Source organism: Apaloderma vittatum, unplaced genomic scaffold (genome assembly GCF_000703405.1).
Source record: "Apaloderma vittatum isolate BGI_N311 unplaced genomic scaffold, ASM70340v1 scaffold5420, whole genome shotgun sequence".
In the NCBI taxonomy this organism is placed as follows: Eukaryota; Metazoa; Chordata; class Aves; order Trogoniformes; family Trogonidae; genus Apaloderma; species Apaloderma vittatum.
Genome location: NW_009692776.1, coordinates 32,448 through 51,531, shown reverse-complemented (window position 1 = coordinate 51,531; position 19,084 = coordinate 32,448). Strand labels below are relative to the sequence as shown.

General features: G+C 40.8%; 1 protein-coding gene across 1 annotated transcript in view; it reads left to right on the top strand.

Moving 5' to 3' along the window:
• CAB39L (calcium binding protein 39-like) overlaps positions 1 to 19,084 on the top strand; it is a 35,627-nt gene that overhangs the window by 4,117 nt on the left and 12,426 nt on the right. The window contains exons 2-4 of the mRNA XM_009867323.1: positions 8,432 to 8,596; positions 12,144 to 12,262; positions 17,559 to 17,727. Coding sequence (XP_009865625.1) covers positions 8,432 to 8,596; positions 12,144 to 12,262; positions 17,559 to 17,727 — 453 coding nt within the window. The remainder of the gene's footprint in view (positions 1 to 8,431; positions 8,597 to 12,143; positions 12,263 to 17,558; positions 17,728 to 19,084) is intronic.

The following is a 19,084-nucleotide window of genomic DNA, read 5'->3' as shown; positions in this document are numbered from 1 at the left end:
CTTTTCCAACCTGAATTGTTCTATGATTCTAAGAACAATTAAGTTTTATTGCTGAAATCTATAAATGCTATATAAAGCATATATATTCTTAGTCATGTAGGACTGAATTGTGCTTAGATTTGATGATAAATACCCATTCTGGAATTAACTGGACAAGCAGGGAAGTATTTAAATACCTAGGTAAGGAAGCTTTCAGAGCTTCTCTCCTTTTCTTCTCAAAGTCTTGCGTTCAGCCTCTGAGTCCAGTCAGCACAAAGCAGTGCGAGTGGCATCCAGTGTGTCACTGAAAGATGTCCTTGAGTGCATCACCCTCCTGCTGCTAACCGAACGCCTTCGGGTGTGGCACCGGTGACTCAGTGCCATCTGCAGTGCCGACAGGTTTGGTAACATTTTCTGAACCTGCCCTGCAGCAAAAGTATCACAGGCTTTTAACTGAGTAAAGCAAACAGATCTGGGATCGGTTGAGACTTAGCCTAATCTTTGCGCTTGGCCTAGATGGGCTCTAAGATTTGCAGTTGCTGGTATAGCTGGTCCAAGACTTGGGTTTGTGGCAGAAGATGAACCCAAGTGAATTAGAACTCCTTTAGGGTACTGGGCTGGGTGTTTTCCTGGCAGGCAGAACCACAGGCTTCAGCACCCTTAGTTGCTCTTCAGAAACACCGTGAAGCTGGCTGTAAACCAACTTGAAGTTTCCAGCTTCTTCCCCTTAAATATATATTCACTTACCCATGTCCAACGAGACTGCTTGTTTAGGTAGGTCACTGTCCTTTGATTCATCTCCATGTCCTACAACAAATTTGGCACTGTTTAGAAGAGCAGCATTTCATTAAGGCTACAGTTAAAAGACTTCAAGATTTCCAGAACAAGTATCTGTATCAATAAATCCTGCTTTTTTACATAGCAACAGCAAAGCCATTATCAGCTCCTGTTCACCTTGCTCGTTCCTGCGTTGATAAAGTGACTGGGGACTGGTGTGTGAGATGAGGTGCACGCAGAGGACATGATGTGCATTTGCTTGGAAGAGTGGTTGCATGACTACTGCTAGTGCGAATACCCATGGATGCGATTCTGCCAAAGTCAGTTGCAAAATTGCCTTTGACTTCATTTCTGCACACTGAAACTGAGGGAATGAGATAAGAAGGGCTTGGCACCCATTCCTTCTAGCTTTGCATGTCCTGGGGTTTTGTGGAACATTTCATGTTTCAGCTTCTCTGTTCTGCTGAGGCCTGTTATTGCTCTAGAAATGGGAGAAACTCCAGATAATATCAGCTGCTGATGCCAAGACTTTAAAACCTGCCTCTTCTGGTTGCTTTTTTTTTAAAAAAAAATTTTATTTTTATATTTTTAAGGACCTTACAACCTTTAATTCTGTCTCGAGTGCAGGATTAACATGGGAAAGGAATTTATGTCCAGGTGGGGCAAACCTGTCTATTCCATTTAGCCATACATCCTTTTAAAAGGCGTTTCTGTGTTGTGCCTGCTTGGCCAAATTGTTTTTGCCAGCTTCATTGGGTCTTAGGACATAATGTTTTGCTAAATGACACAGTTCGTGCCTCCTGATCCAAATGTCCACAACTTATTCCTATATATCTATTTAGCAATAAAACTGTGCTGAGAGTAAGTCAGTTGGGATGATCTTGAAGGTGTTGGCTTCAGATTCTGCTAATGGCTCTTCTTGGGAGTCCTTTATGCCTGCATGCAAAGAGAATTGTGTCGGCTCTGTTCTTTTAGGGGAAAAACTGATTTGAATCACTTGGTGAGAATATTTTTAAACAGCAGAGACTCAAACCAAGAAGCTTTATGGTTTTGGTTGTAGTATACAGTGTGGAGTACCAGCAGTTCACTGAATCTCACATTAGAGCATTTATCATCATACTGGTAGGCATCTGTCTGCTGCTGTGTAGGAGAGAAACAGTTTAGAATAAGATTTTTTTTTTTCCCTGGAAATATACTAGGTACACAAACAGAAGCTGTACGATCCTGTTCACCATAGTCTTATAAACGATTGAAGATTTCCTGATTGCTATGCAGATGCCAGATGTATTTTTATTATGTATATTTAGTATCTGAGTCTGGAAAGGTGAAAAAAGTTCATGTGATTTATTTTTTCTTCACTGGTGTGGTTGGTCATAAAGGCTATATAAAGTCCCTGGGTGAATCACAGAATCATAGAATGGCCTAGGCTGGAAGGGACCTTAGAGATCATTTAGTCCAACCTCCCTGTCATGGCCAGCAATGCCACCTCTCCACTAGATCAGGCAACACATGGGGACCAAACGGAAATCGAACCCATGGCCTTGGCATTGTCAGCACCATGCTCAACCGACTGAGCTAACCGGCCCCCTATAAAAGCAAGAATAAGCCCTTATGATCTGTAACATATGTTCATACATGGAAACCTCTAACATGTTGGTGAAACAGAGGTAAAATAGAGACAATCCACTGAAAGCTTTGAAAAATTGCAGTGCAGGAGCTTGGTCTATTGATCCTTCAAGGCCCAATGCTTTTTCATTTGTGATCTTCCTTGAAGGGGAGTAAAAAGATGCCATGGATCTACATTGTGTAACAGGACATCCATCTCTCTCTTTCTGACAAGAATATAGCTCTGGATCACGAGCACTTAACATGGCACTTCTAAGATAAATGTGAAATTGCCCTAAGTAGCTAAGGAGAGAGGAAGGGCAAGGTTAGTAAGTAGAGGTAATTTTTATTAAATTTCTAGTTACTCCAACTAGCTGAAGTTGCTGAAGTTGGGGACAATTGGTAAAGTATCTTTGTGGTCTGCTATGAGATTTTTAAAAAACTGCCTGTATGAAGTTAGGATTTCTGAAGCAGAAGATCCGCTTTGTTTATTTTGCTATATCACACGTAAGCAGTGTTGCAGATAAAACAGCTTAGCCTCTGAGTATGGAAAGTCCCAACTCATGTAAGTATGGAAATAAAAATTTAGCTTTCTGCATGAACAACAGATAAAACCTTTGTTTTAGCCTTTCGTGCTATTCTTTAAAATCTCTTTAAAAGATATTAGAAGAAAATTAAGACTTGGAGGATTTCTTTGTAATCCCTTAATGATAACAACAAGAAAATCCTTATTGAACTGTCTTGTATAATTGTGGAATATAGAGAAAAATATTAACTGATTTGCAGCATTCCTTAATAATTGTAATTAACTGCACCAAGAACATTGTCATGCACTTTGGTCCTCCTGGAGACATCAGTCCAAAAAAATTAGATGAAACTCAGAAATTGTCTTTTAGACCAGGCAAAGCAAGTTGAACCAAAGAAGAGCAGCATGGGGAAGGAAGATCAGCACTGGAGTATGGAAATGTTTTAGTATAGGCATAATATGTTACTTGCTCTCTATGTAAGTGGACCGTTGCAACAAAATCATCTGGTCTTCACATGTGTATTAGGCTGCAGAGAGGAGAGTCTTCAGGTCTTTCAGGCAAGGTTTTTTTTGTCATATAGAATTTCAGAGAATAATTTCTTTGTGAAGGGACAGAGTGTACCCTCAGCAGTTTTGCTGATGGTGCAAAGCTAGGAGGGGTGGCTGACACACCAGAAGGCTGTGCTATCCAGCATGACCTGGACAGGCTGGAGAGTTGGGCAGAGAGAAACCTTCTGAAATTCAACACGGGCTAGTGTAGGGTAGTGCGCCTAAGGAAGAACAGCCCCGTGGATCAGTACAGGTTGGAAGGTCACCTGCTGGAAAGCAGCTCTGTCAAAAAAGTCCTGGAAGTCCTGGTGGACAACAGGCTGACCATGAGCCAGCAATGTGCCCTCATGGCCAAGAAGGCCAGTGGCATCCTGGGCTGCATTAAGAGTGTGGCCAGCAGGTTGAGGGAGATCATCCTACCCCTCTACTCTGCCCTGGTGAGGCCTCACCTGGAGTTCTGGGCTCCCCGCTTCAAGAAGGACAGGAAACTGCTGGAGAGGGTACAGAAAAGGGCTACAAAGATGATTAGGGGACTAGGACATCTCTCTGATGAGGAAAGGCTGAGGGACTTGGATCTTTTTAGTCTGGAGAAGACTGAAGGAAGATCTAATCAATGCTTATAAATACTTAAAGGGTGGGTGTCAGGAGGATGAGGCCAGTGCTTTTTCAGTGGTGCCCAGTGACAGGACAAGATGTAATGGGCACAAACTTGAGCATAAGAAGTTCCACCTAAACACAAGGAGGAACTTCTTTACTTTGAGAGTGACAGAGCAGTGGAACAGGCTGCCCAGAGAGGTGATGGAGTCTCTATCTCTGGAGACTTTAAAAATCTGCTTGGATGCCATCCTGTGCAACCTACTCTAGGTGATCGTACTTTGACAGGAGGTTGGACTAGATGATCTCCAGAGGTCACTTTGAACTCCTAACATTCTGTGGTTCTGTGATAAGCTCCTTTCTTTATGTTACGATCCCGTTAACAACGACAGGACTTTGATCTGAGGAAAACAAGCTTGGGACAAGCATCTTCAACTCATGAAGTTTCCAACTTCCATTGTTGAAGCTCTTGGTTGTTTTGGAAACTCACATTAATGCTGACAAAAATCAGCTCTATAAGTAGGAGAGGTTGAACACCTGTACACTCTAACTTAAGAAGTTACATAGTGTTGATCTGGTGCTTAGGGACATGGTTTAGTGGTGAACTGACAGTGCTAGGTTAATGATTTGGCTCAGTGATTTTAAATGTCTCTTCCAGCCAAAGAGATTCTGGGATTCTGGGATTATCTATGTTGTCAGTTTTCCAGCACCAAAACTATTTTGCATCGTCTAGTCCCATAAACAGGGTAATCCAAGGTTTGTTATATTTCAATGTTTACACAAAAAGTTTCAAAATGGACCCAGAAACCTCTGATGTGTTGCTGGTTACCATAAACTGTGCTCTTAGGATAAAGAGCTATTTCTTGCTGCAGCTAGCTTGTTAGTCCTGTGCTGGATGAAAGTAGAAAAGAAATGGCTGTCATTGAAAAAACTGGCACAGGTGGGTACGGGTTGTGGTCTCTGTTATTCGCTTTACACAGCTTTTGAGCCTTGTAACTCATGTGAGACTTACCCATGTACCCACCCTGAATTCTAGTGTTCTGTGGTGGGTGTCTTGAACTGTGATGCCTGGAGACTAGAAACCTGCAAGTTGCTTTAGGAGGTCAAGATCCAGATGTCTGTGCAGTGACAGCAACACAAATATGAAACTGATGTGTGTGTGTTTGCTGGGAATCAGCTCACCGTTTCATCTTGTGCTTTGTTGTCCCTGTCTGCAATTCTAAGTCAAAAGTTTGGCATATCACACTCTTGATATTTGTATGTAATACATATAAGCTGTTTAGGATATTGTGTTTAGTTTCCTCCTCTCCCCCTTTTATTTTTCCTCTGTTCACACCAGCTTCTCTAAATATAATGGCTTAAATTCAGTCATGGTGTAAAAGACATGTACCTAGAGGGTAAAGGGAAAATCTGTTGGAAGTAACATTGAGCTTAATTGCAAGAATGAGGTAGATGGCTCGAAGTCCTTAGATATTTCATGAAACATTTTCTTTTGCTCTGTAACTTCTACCGAAGTGACAGTTGCAGCATTTTGCTCTTGCCACTGGTGGAAACTAAAAAGCAGTTACAGAAGTCATAAGAGCTTTTGGAGGTTTTAGCAAAAATCTCTCTGTGTTGGGGTTTTTTTGGTCACTGACATTCTGTTTGAGACAATGCTGGGGGGAAGGGTGTCTTGCTGAGGTTTTTGTTGAGTTTTGCAAATTTTCCTACAGCAAGTCAGGACCAATCTGACTTCTTATGCAAGCTGTTCTGCAGCTAAGTTTGTGTTGTCCTGTATTTTTCATGTATTTGGCTGAATGTATTTACTTTGTTATTTGTTTTGAACAGATCTTGGGTTTTCAGATCTTGGAATGTCTTTTTTTTTCTTTTCTGTTCTTTTTTTTTTTTTTTTTTTCTGAGCCTTGTACAAGTTTCCATCTCAGAAACAGTGCTTATGTACTTAAGGTATTATTCTAAAAATGCTGTAAGATTAAGTGGAAATGTCAAAGTGGAGGCTAGAAGTGGCTGTTAATTTAAGAGTCTCCGTTGGGAATTATGGTTTTCCACCAGATAGATTATGAGGGATCGGCACCAAAGAGCAATCCTTAGATTTGACTGGGAATAGCTTTTGGTGGCGGGTTGAATGTCAAACCGCAAACTATCCAGAGGATATGGGGGGTGACGAAGTTCAACACAAAATGTAAATTGCATGTAGAAAAGCCGAGAAGATGAGTGGGTGGGATGGCAGATAATTAGAGAAGTACAGCTGTGGTGCCCAGTTGTGCCCATCAACACCAGGGTAGTTTTGTTTTCTCCTGAAGCGCTTTACTTTTTGGCGTCCTTTTTTAGAATTAGACTTTAAGCTGAGTTTTGCAGCCAATTCTCTATATATCAGAACGAACTACTTATACTTAAAAAGAAAGGTCTTAATTTTGTTTTGTTTTTTTAAACAGAGTGCTGGAGATACTCACACCCTGCCCAGCAGAATGGGTGAAAAGCCAAAAATGCATGAGTTTTTCCTTTGATATGAAAATATTTGCACAGCTCTCACAAAGATTTAGAGCTTTAGTTTCCAAGATAGCACCCCTGTTGTTAATCCCATCTGCACTCTGTGGGATATCTCTAGTGACATACCACTAACATTTGAGGTAAAAATAGGCTTCTTTGCTGAGTGACGGTAAGGAACAAGATTTCTGCTGTGGTTAAAGTTATCACATAGTCACATATATTTACACACTGCTCTTGCTGACCTATCTCAACTAGCAGAAAACTGAGAGTAGGTACAAACAGATTGGGGAAGAACACCTCTTTAGGCTGTGCAAAGTCAATGCTTGAATCTTCCAGGTAGATGCAATGTGCAAGTGACTTTTTATTGGTTCTGGTTGGTTTTTTTTTTAGGATTTCTAGTCTTTTTCTTGGATTTTTATTCACTAATGTGTATTAAATCTGTGATTTAAATAATTATTGAAGTGGGGAATAAGCAGCAATTGAGAAGTGTCTCTCCAGACTACTCTGGGGTAATTTTATGCAGATTGATGGGATGTTATTTGAAAGCATGACATTATTCCTTTAAGTTTATGTGAGTGATGCATTGAAATTATTGATCTGGCTTTGAACACCCATTAATGTCCTGTTAGGTTTTACAAATGACTCTTGGGTTTTCTGTGTATGTCTTGAATCTGTTGAGCTAACAAAACACTCATTTCAAATAAATGTTTTGCAATACAGATGCAAAATGGTGCCTTATCTTCAGCATCTTCCATCATCTTGCTTGGCACTTTCCAGTCATTCTCAGCTTTGCTTTCAAACCTGTCCCTTAACTTCCTTCCCACTCCCTGACGAAGAATCTAACCAGCCTTGCCGCAGGCCACACATGTATTAAATATACTCCAACCTAGAAAGAGCCATTGCCTCCATAGCGCCATGACTAGAGCAGGTGGGATTGAAAGCACAGATACAAATGAAAAAAATAATGCCTTTTCTCCATGGAGTCTTTATTTACATGAAGTGGATCAAAAGTGTGAGCCAGAGCTGCTGCGCTGGTTGTTTCTCTTGGAAAGCGGGATATTATCGTTCACATCTCATTTAAACATTGGCATTCATTTACCATGAATGCCAAGCTGTTACCTGTTAATAGGTGTTTCTCTCTCATCTTCCTGTTGTGAGCTTTCTGGTCAAGATATTTTGTAAGGTAATTCCAGATTCGTCCTCTACATTAGGTACCTGGAACATTGCAGGGAATTAGTATACACTAAGTGGGAGCAAAAGATGAGGGACTTATTGTAGTTTGCTTGGTGGCAGCTGTGGAGTTTTACTAAAGCAAATTGTTTAATTTAATGGATTTCCCAACCTGAGACTGAAGTTACTGTATGCCCGGTAGGCAAATCCCTGGCGGAAGAGGCTGCCTCAAACGACATGTCATGAGGAGAAACTAGTGGTGGCAATGGAAAGCTGGCAGAGGTACAAGAGTTTATTTGAGTTGCCCATAAAGGAGCCAGGACAGTCCATCAGCAAGAAGGTGGAAGCAAGAGAGTGGCTGGCAGGAGGGGCCAGCGCATTCAGCTTCATCTGTCACCTCGTCCCATCTTGTGTGTCAATGGAAGGATGGGGGAGCTGATGGTGAAAGTGCTGCTGCTTCTGTGGGGCAGTGCCCATCTCTGAACCCGTAAAGGGTGTTGCTGACATCGGTCGGTGATTGCACTCCTACTTCTATTTCATGCCTGTGTGTAAGAAGTGACATACTATGTTAAAACTGACCTGCAGTGATTACATAAAATTATCAAACCATTTTGTAAAAGATAATGATCATCATAGATACGCTTAGAAGCTTTTATTTTGAACTGCTTGTCCTTTAAAATAAAACACTTTTTATTTCTTTTCTGCTGTTTTTTTTTAACAAAACCTTTATCTGTTGGTGAGCAGGCATCAGAGGAAGTGTCAAAATCTCTGCAAGCAATGAAGGAAATTCTGTGTGGGACGACAGAAAAGGAGCCACCTACAGAAATTGTGGCCCAGCTGGCGCAAGAGCTATATAACAGTGGCCTTCTAGTGACGCTTATTGCCAACCTGCAGCTGATCGATTTTGAGGTAGGTCAGCAACCTTTTCATCACCTTCGCCTCAGTGTTGTCAGTGAACTGTGTATTTCTGAAGTCCTGTGGTCTACGGTCAGCCAGGATCATGGTCACCAGGGACTGCTGTTATAAATCCTGTGATTGCCGTGGCTCCCAGGATCTTGTCATGAGTATCTGAGCATCATCAAGCAGTGGGAAATCCCCAGGAATCAAACCTCCACCACTGAGGTCTGAATCAGGAGCTGAACCCAACATACTGGGCAGGGTGGCTGCTGAATTTAAAAATCGGTTTCCCAGAGAGATCATCTGATGCTCTCAGAGCCACCTTTTGTGAGGGTTGATTTCTTGTGGAAGTTTTCTCCCCTTACTGAAGTTATTTGTTGTTACTTTTTACTTTTCTTTCACTTTTGTGGAGGAATGATGGGATATACACGTGTTCGTTTGCTCCCTCTTCTTCCCACCCTCAGTAAAGCCAAGATTCAAGGTACTGATTTATTTATTATGTATTAATTTTTGAAAATATTGCTAGTGGAGTTCTCTCACTCTTCCTCAGTTCTTAAATTCAGGAGATTTTTTTTGTCATAGAATTGACTGAATGATCCTTTCATTTTTATCCCTGTTACTCCTGGTTACCATTAAATCTCTTAATTACAAAAAAAACCCACAAACAACCCAACAACCCTGAACCCTAACAATCCAGTAATTTATTTATATTTTTTTAAGAAAAAAGGAGAGAAGGGAGGACAAAATAGAACCACAGAAGGGAAACTAATGCATAACCAAACAGCTACCTGACCACTTTTGTCATACAAAAAATCCTGTATGGACATGCTGAATCCACAGTCTTCACATGAAAGCACTGAATGAAATACTTAATCTGTCGTTGAGTTACTGTTATTACAAACAATACTAATAACTCTTATTGCAAAATAAAAGTTTCTGTGATAAAATCTTTCTAATCATCTAGCAAAGCTGTTATACATACTCTTTTGGCGAAACAGTAAAAAAATGACATTGAACAAGAGGATTGTAAGGGCATGTGCTGCTTTGTCTTCATATTCCCACTGACTTTTTCAGTTTATCAACTTTTCTGCTTCCATTTTGTTATATCTGTGGCCACAGTTGGCATGTAGGTTTCACTGTCGAACAAGCAATTTCATCACTTTATAATATGCAAATTAATTTTCTGATCCACGTGCAATGGTAAAAAGCAAACCCATCCCTTACTCGAAAACCCAGTTTCTGAAGGGAATAATGTTGGTGTAGGTTACTTTGTTTTGTCCCAGCTCCCTGCCTGCTCCTCACCAACCCTGCTGCCCACTTTGATCCTGATTTTGCACAGCTGTACTTCCCTTTGAAGATGTATTTTCAAACGCTTCATGCAAGCTGATGGCTGTTTAGAGGACTGAGAGCAGAGTTAATGCCCCCACCGAGAAAAAGGCAGGAACACAGACTCGAATCCTGTCTCATTTGTGTTTCGCCTGCCAGAACACTTAGAGCACGGGTGGCGGCAGGCGGATGCGTAGGGGAAACTTGCACACGTCCATCACATGTCTATAAAAACCACAGGTTTATTGCTTCTGCCACTCAAGATACAAGATATAATTATGGTGACAATATTGTTATGAAGAACTAAAGCTGGTTCTGGGCAGGAGCCCAGAATCAACATCGGACTGGATTTTTGGAAATCTAAAATATGAAACTCACTGTTGAACTTTGAAGAACTGAGGAAAGCGTGCATACAGAAAAAGTCAACTAAAAAAAATAGACGTTGCTAACGCTGTATAAGCCTAAAGGTTCACAAGCTGTAAAGCCACAAAAAGAGGCAGCAAATAGCCACAAGCCCAGGACTGGTGGTGTTAAGAGGCTTTCTTTCACTTTCTCTTGAATCAGGAGCTAAATTATGGTAGAGGTGTCATGCAATTTGTCACTTTTATAATGGCATCCTTTGCAGGGTTTTTGTTCTCACTTAGCTGCTTTCTCTCCATGCTGTCTTACCTTGTGCTTTGGTGGCCATGTGCAAATTATAAGGCAAAACCGAAATGCCGATTCAAGTAGGAAGTGCTGCAAAAGTATTCTACAATTTTTATAGATGTCTGGTGATGAAGGAATTCTGCTTTAGTTCCTTCCTCTTTGCCACCACTCCTGCCAGGAGAACCCAAGAGACAAAATTCTCTGGCTTTCACCATTTCTAGTCTGTAGAAAATTGGATGTAATTGGATATGTATCTCCCTCCTCTCTGAGATATATATCTATATATCTCTATCTGTATCTCCTTTCTGCTATTAGATATAATGCTGCAATGCACCTAATATTAAGCACCTAATACAAAATTTGGTATAGCAGAGAGGATCACTTAGTTTTTGGCCATTTTCACCTTGCCCTTTCAACAGCTCTTCTGTCTGGATTGCTTTTGTCTTGGAGTAACCTCTGAAGTCACTGGGGATCACGGGATTCCAGGCATACATTACGGGTGTTGTAAAGAGAATAGGATGACTCTATGAAGAATTAGCCTAATTAAGAGAATGTCCAAGGGTCAAGTGTGTTGCAGACAAAGGCAGATGGACTGGCCTGCTCTGATTTGATTCTCCCATTTAATTCCCTGAGTCCCCAAGTCTCCAACGCAGCTGGGTTGGAACGAGGAGGCAAGCAGAATATTTTCTGTTTCTCAGCAGTGATTTATTTGTAGAGGTGAAACCAGGGAATTTCCCTCTGTGTGAAACTATCTGCTCCTTGGCTTCAAACGTTCGATGAGTTCTCCACCAGTAAATGTTTGTCCTTTCGAGACAGATCAATGAGCATGTACAGATTACAAGTAACCTTTTGCTTTATCTTGCCCTGTGCATAATGACCCACTGTTGACTCAGTGCAACAGTTCCCCCCCTCCATTAATTTCACTCATCAATTTGTCTCCTGCGGCCAGGCAAGAAAGTGGTGGGGAAGGAAGAGGATTTCTAATGCAAAACGTGTTGGATAAAGTGAAGGATCTTAGTTGTGATGAAAGCAGACACGTATGGGATGCAGCCACTTTATCAGTAGTAATTATTTGATTCCTCATGGTGAAATAATGGGCACAGTTTTAAATGTAACCTCCATTTTCAAAAATGCAATCACACTTGACGTTGATTGCATTTGAATAATGAAAAGCACTGACTCTGTAAGTCCAGACTGTGGGAAAGTGCAGTTCGTACTAGCTTTACAAATTTGGAGGCTCCAAAAGCACATCTGGCTCAGGGTAGTGGCCTGCATTTTTAATACTTCAATGCTGCTGTTTAAGATAGCCGGGGGCTTGCTGGAGAGAATAAGAATGATGCAAATCTTCATTTACAAAAGTAAAAGTGTAAATGGGAGTGGGGGGATCCGTAGTCTTTAGGGTCACCTGATGGAGGGAACCTTCTTGTGACACTGAAGAACCAACAAGGTGGTGGGACTGTAGAGAGCCTCAAGAAAGAGACTGACTTGTTTTATTTTCAATTTAATTTCCACTTTAAATAGTGAGTATAGTAAATGGTAATTTATTAATGTTTTTCCAGATGAATGCATGTTTTTGTTCTTTCAACAGGGCAAAAAGGACGTTTCCCAGATATTTAACAACATCTTGAGGAGACAAATTGGCACACGCAGCCCTACTGTGGAATACATTAGTGCCCATCCGCATATCCTATTCATGCTTCTAAAAGGGTGGGTGCTTTAATTTCATTTTCATTAACGAGCATTTTCTGGAACACGCTGGCATTGTAGTTGATCTACTGTTTTAATTTTAGGTTTTTTTTAAAAAAAGGATTTTCATATTTTGTTCCTTTCATATTGACTTTCTTTCAACTTGCTGACTATTTTTCAGTGGATTATTTTATTTGACCACTATTTCTTCCCCAAATTTCCTGTTGGAATAATTATGTACTGATTATTTTTGACTGCTCCCCATGCCGTATGTACTTCAGTTCTTTTTAACTCTTGTATGACATTGTTGATGATTGCTTAGTTTCATTTAGACCATTTTGCACTGCAGGAGTGACTTATAGTGGTGTCTGTATAACTGTAGTCAAACTGGACCGCTCTGTGGTAGGACAGAGAGAAGCAAAAAGTGCATAAAGAGAACAGTTGTGTCTGTGGGACTGACTTCTCCAGCACCTGTAGCCACACGTACACTTAATTCTGTAACGAACTCCACAACTTTCAGCATTAAATCTTCTCTTTTTTTTCTTTTAACCTTTGAGGGAGTCAATGCTTAGTTGTAACCTGGTGGTTCCCAAGGTAAGGTGGTCAAGGACGGGGAGTAGACTGTAGTGTGGAGAGGACATCAGCTGTAGGTGCATTCCGGAGTGCCTGAGTGTTGGCCAAAAAAAAAAAAAGTTTTCTGTCCCTTCTACTTTTGACCAAAAGCACTTTCCATTCAGTGAGAATCTTTGCTTTTTCAACATTTGAAGTCTACTATTTTCTGCTCAGTTTTCTTTTGGCTTTAGGATTTTGTTTGTTTTTCCCTAAGGAAAGGAGAATATATCCCAATGTGATTTGGATTAAATAACTGATGTAGAAATAAATGCAGTGTGGACTGTGGTAGTAGTTGTATGGTCACGCTAGTAACAGCCACTTAAAGACATAATATAAGCCTTTTAAACTAATGATTCTTAAAAGAATGATTTTTTTTAATTGTCTTTCTTGCTCTTGAGGTTCAAAATTTGCATTTTTACCATTTGCTCCACAGCCATTAAGAAAATACTTAAGCACCATCTAAGGCTTGTGCATGATAAGGCTGCAGCCTCAAAGGTACAACTCCCTCCAGCCAGCGTCCCCCCTCTCCCAGGGGCAGACCTGAGCCAGGAGAGGGATGGGCGCAGGAGTCCTCTAAATAGGTATTTCCTTCAAAATTGGCCACGTTCCAGCATGGCCGAGTAGGGAAAAAAGCAACTGAGAGAACTAGTTGGTACCAGGGATTTCACAAACTGTGTGAGGTTGTGGTTGAAAAAGGTAGCAGAGATCTTGGTTGTTTTGAGTTGCGATTTGTTGTGATTAAAGCTTTAGCTTTAGTTTTTAAACTCTCGACTTGTTTTGTGTTACTAAAGGCCAGCTGCCTCAGAAAGGAAACCAGAAAGCTAGGTAAATGGATTTTGGTTTCATTTGTTCGTTAAAATTCACCATTTATATAAACTTCAAACTAGTCATTTCAGATCAGTGATGATAATTCTCTCAGTCGTTAGGTCGTACAACTGTTTTCAGTTTCATATATAGATAGAATAATTTTCTACCCTTTTCTCTATCTTTGCTTTTTTTATTTTTTCACTCATTTTGCACGTTGCACATGTATCTCTACCATATGTTTGGGCTTTATTTAAAGCTAAAAAATATTTTTGGATCATGTCCCAGATATTCTTTACCATCTGTAACAACCAAGAATATTAAAATGATAGTAAAGCTTTTATTATGCTTAATGTACTGCTGAGAGACATTTTACTGTAGGTGACCTGAGCCAGTAAATGTATTTAAGTGGCATCACTTGGATCCATTTTTTGGTCCTGCTGTGTGCAACAGTGTGTCAGTGTTACTTTGGACCTCAGGCTCCTTGTTCTTGACTTCTTGCCTGTTTCTCTGCAGCACTGTAGAGAATCAGTGTATCAGAATTGCTATTTTTGGAGTTTCTTGTTAGAAAGTGCTGTTGAATTCATCAGCAGTAATCCAGAAGTCAGTCCTGTTCAGCATTGAGGGTACCTGAGCGGCTGCTGCAGAACAGCATAATGATGTCCAAGGCAATGCTGCCTTACCTGCCCGTATCCTGCTGCTGGGACTGTCTACAAATTATACTTAAAATAGGTTCCTACAGCAAGAGCAGGGCCCTGAGCACGCAAATTGCTGCGTGCAGGCAGTGTGTGGTGCCTGTGTGCAGTCTGCCATGGGACATGCATTTCGGGTTAGGCACCACCACTTGAAAACGGGTCTTGACGACACATTTCCATATTTGTTTTATGCTAAATGAAATACACGAAATCAAAATCTGCTTAAAGGAAAGTAGATCTGGCCAGCTTGCCCCTTCGATGTTTGTTATATGACATTATCTGGAGAGAAAAAAAAATAATTTTACCATGACTATAAAAGAAATAGCTCATGACTATTGTGAAGGGTTGTCATTGTTTCCCTTGTATTGGATGCAAAATATCTTCTGCTCCCTGCCAGTCAGCTCCCAGCAGCATCAGTAAAAGGTTGCTTTATCGTTGCATAATGGGAGCTCTGTTGAGTGGGAAGGATCCTGAATCAGAGCTCCCGCCCAGTGTTTCCTGCCTAATACTCCAGTGGCACTGCCGGCTTGAGATAACTGTTCTTACCTCTTAGGCTTCGTTTTACTTGTTGGCTACTTCCTTCCAGTTTCTGAGCTTTAGAAAAACATACAGCACATAATTCACTTTTTTTTTTTTTACTTTTTTGGGGGGGAGGTAGATTAATTGGTCTTTCTGCTGCATGAAGACTTACTTTAACAGGATCTTATTTTCTGAGTGTGCAGGTTTTATGTATGAGGATTTCAGGTGAATACATGATTTGATATATGTAAAGTATTGGATATATTTGGGTCAGATTTTTTTCTCTGGTGTCAGCGTATTGCATTAACCCAGAAATATCTTTGGTCCTGTATAAGTTGAAATGTTTTCTCTTTAGTACAGTGACAAGAGGACTTGAAGTTTGCAGCACTTGCTTGTTTCTCATAAGTGACAAATTTATAAGCCCCTTTGTGAGTACGTGTGATGCCACATGCTACCTCTGACACACTTAGTAACTGCCACAATCTGTTGTGACCTCTCCATATCACAATGACGTTTAATGGTGTATTGTCTGAGGTTGCAAAATTCCCCCTGAGTTTATCCAGACTATAGGAGTTAGTATTAAATCAGACCAGAATATAACTGTTTGTCAAGACCTTGTTTCTCACAGGCTCGATGCCCTCCTAATCTCCTTCCTGTACCTCCTTACCTTGTACTATCCTGTGCACTACCTGTGCAAGAAGATTTGCGTTGAGATGCATCTCTGCAGTCAGTCTTGCCTCTTTCAGCCTCCACAATAACTGTCCTGAAATATTTCAAGTCTGTGGCTTCGTTTTCTGGTTGCCCCAGTAGTTGGTATCTGGAGGTTTCTTTAGGTTGTAAGTTCATCTGAACAGAGAAGAACTCTTTTTTTTTTTTTTTTAATTGCTGCAGAAATACAGCAGCATAGAGCACTAATTGCTCATTAGAAGTGATTTTGAAACATGTTTCTGTCATTTCTGCCTGATGTCTTTGCATGTAAGTGTGGGTGAAGAGAACATGCCAGTTATGACTGGGCAGCCTGTAAACTTCTTCCAGGCATATTCCAGGAGCCAAATCCAACTTCCCCCACTTATGTGAACAGCCAAAGGTCCATAACCCACTTCCAGATAATGGAGCATTTGACTAAGAGTGATTCTGTTGATACTTATGTTTTAAAGAGTTATTGTGCTGGAAACAATGTAATTTGCTTTTATTCCAACCAAAATATTCCTTAGCCAACTATTAAATATTTTCCTGGCCGCACTCCTAGGGGCAACTCCGCCTCTTTTTCCTTGAAAATTAGTGTTCCTGTTAATGGAGTTGAGAAGTATGCCTCAATGGGACGCATCAGCCGATCTCCGTTATCTAAAGAGTTATAAATTCACGTTTGCTAATGTTTCCCAAAATGAAACAAACAGGGGCTTGAGAGCCTGAGTTTCCTTCAGGGTGGGAAGTTCTGTTTGCCTATGTGGAATAGTAATTCATTTTTCATTAAGCCAACTATTGTTGACATCAGGTTGAAGTATGCAGCTCTGGTATGCTTGCAAAACACTACCATTCTTTTAAATTGCAAGCTGGTGGTAAATTTGAGAGCCCACTCACTTAGCACACAGATGACATTTTGTGTTTTTCTTCTTTTTTCTTCTCCTTTGGCTTAGTGATAGGAATTAATTGTGCAAAGGAAAAACTATGCTGATAAGCTCTGAGTGATAATGCACAGTTCTGATACAGTGTAGCCAGCTTATTGAAACACAGAGTGCTTTCTGTCCCCCTGGACTTCATCACTTTCACATGACTGTATATGGTTGGAAGAAGTTCATTTTAAGTCCTTCGTGGCTGTTGGATTTCATTCTTACTTTGTGTTCGTTTTTTTTAAATAACTTTTTTTTTAACTGCATTTCTAAGAGTTTTGCTTCAGATTAATTTCAACTTTAAAGAAATAAAGATTTTATAGAAATAGAAGATGATCTGAATTGCCTCTCCCTTCCCTCCCTTTCCAATATCAAGAAGTGTACCAGCTCCTAGCTATTGCAGTGCTTGTGCCGTAATGAGATTGTTCAGGAGGCAATTATTTGTTGCTCAAGTTACAAAGCCGTAGCCTCTGTAGAGGAGGGATTGAGCAGAATTCCCCTAAACCACAAAAAAAATAAAAATCTTCAGAGCTTAATCCTGTGTAGACTGCATGGATAGACTCTTTCTGCCTTCCTCATTAAACATTAATGTTCTAGAACAACGTTCTCTAGAAGAGGAGTGGGAGGTGATGGATGGTCATGAAGTGTCATAATTTTCTTGGATAAACTGAGGAGTTTGGAATTAAATCTGACAAAGGAGATTGTTATATTGTATGGGTTTTGCTTTCTCATCAATCCAAAAGGACGAAGGAGCTCTGTTGAAATGTTATGCACTCCCCATGGCCTTTCCGCAGAGTGGAGGTGCAACGATCATTTACAGCGAAATGTGTTTTGGCTTGGAATGACAGAAGTTTGAGATGGAAAACGCCAGCAGCTCCATCTGTGCGTCTGCTCCTTAGCTTTGGGCTGAGGTTCTGACGCTGGGTACAGCGGCGTGGTTGGGAGCTGCCGTCCGAGTGTCGTGTCCCCTCTGGCACACGTATTCCCCGTCCTGTGGCGTTCCTCTTTGCTGGAGAAGTGCCCATTTATCTTTGTTCTTCTACGTTTTGATCTTTTCTGTTTCTTTTAATTCTTCAGCTATGAATCCCCAAATATCGCCTTACGCTGTGGAATTATGCTGAGAGAGTGCATCCGGCATGAACCCTTGGCCAAAATCATCCTTTTCTCAGAACAGTTCAGAGACTTTTTTAAATATGTGGAAATGTCAACATTTGATATAGCTTCTGATGCCTTTGCTACTTTCAAGGTAAATTTTTTTATACCTGTGTCATACATAGTGTTGTGTGTCAAAACCAGCACTCCATCGAGAGTCATCAGTGAATATTGTGTTGTCTTTAAATGGAGTGGGTTTTCTTATTGTTCATTAAAGGATATAGTTAATCCTTGGTCTGTTTCACAGGATTCACAATAGTGATCAAGTCTGAAAAGAATCTTTAATTCAATACAGATTTGCATTTCACTAATGTTCTTCATCTTGATAAACCAAGCTTTTTTTATGCAACCATTTAAATTCAAATTAATCATGTATTACATACAGTTCTTGTAAAATGCGTGACCTTTTTCTCTCCCTACCTTCCCCCAGAGACAAAACCACTACCCATCACGACCACAACCAGTAAACAGAATGAATCATTTAAAACTCACTTTTGGAATCCTTGTAATTTTTGCTGTCCCTTCTGACTACAGCAGTCAAGTTTAGATTAATGCCCGACGATTGCTTTACAACGTATTTGTTCACTTTTGTGACCCGTGGTTCAGCGTAGGGACCGTACTGCTAAGAGCTAAGCAGGTGAAATTACTGTGTAGACTCTGTACAGAGTCTCTGTGTTGTATTAAAAATGAAGTTCCTTCTGGATCCATCTCTCATCAGGTCCCATGGACTTGTGCACCTTCAGGTTCTGAAGGTGATCCCGGACCTGATCTGCTCCTACGATAACCTTGCATTCTTCTGTAATGGATCAAGCAGGATTACCAGTTCAAACCCCCTGTTAATCAATAGCGGCATCTGTCTATTTTAAGTTGCAGTGTCGTGGTATTTATTAGGGAAATGTTACACAAGTGGAAGTAGCTCAGAAACACAGCAGAGTACTGTATAAAGATGCAGCGTAACCGATATTTAAATCTCCTGTCTCTGGCATTTTACCCTGTGCTCGGAGTAGCGCTTGTCTCTGGTCAGCAAAAGGGCTTCCAGCTTGACAGAAGAGATTTGCGTTTTTTCCCCACATCTTGCTTTGGGCAGAGTGTGGGGTTGGTGATGGGCAGCCTTCAGCCCAGCCAGGAGGCAGGATGAGGGACAGGAGCGACTTAAGCTGTGCCAGAGATCACAGATTGCTGCGACCCTCGCCAGAAGAGAGGGATTGATGCTGTTCACGCATCTACAGCTGTGGAGCTTACTTCTGTCCCCTGTGAGCTGAGTGTATTTTTAGCCAGATTTAAAAATAGAATTCTGCATCCTCACGTGCACTGGAAAGAGAGCAATATGAGGGCAGTTCATCCTCAGGCACAGGGCAGAAATCAGCCATAGCTGATCCCTCCATAACTGATTAGTTTATTTTCTTCCTTTCCCTTAGTCCAGTTTATTGTATGTACCGTGCACCATGACC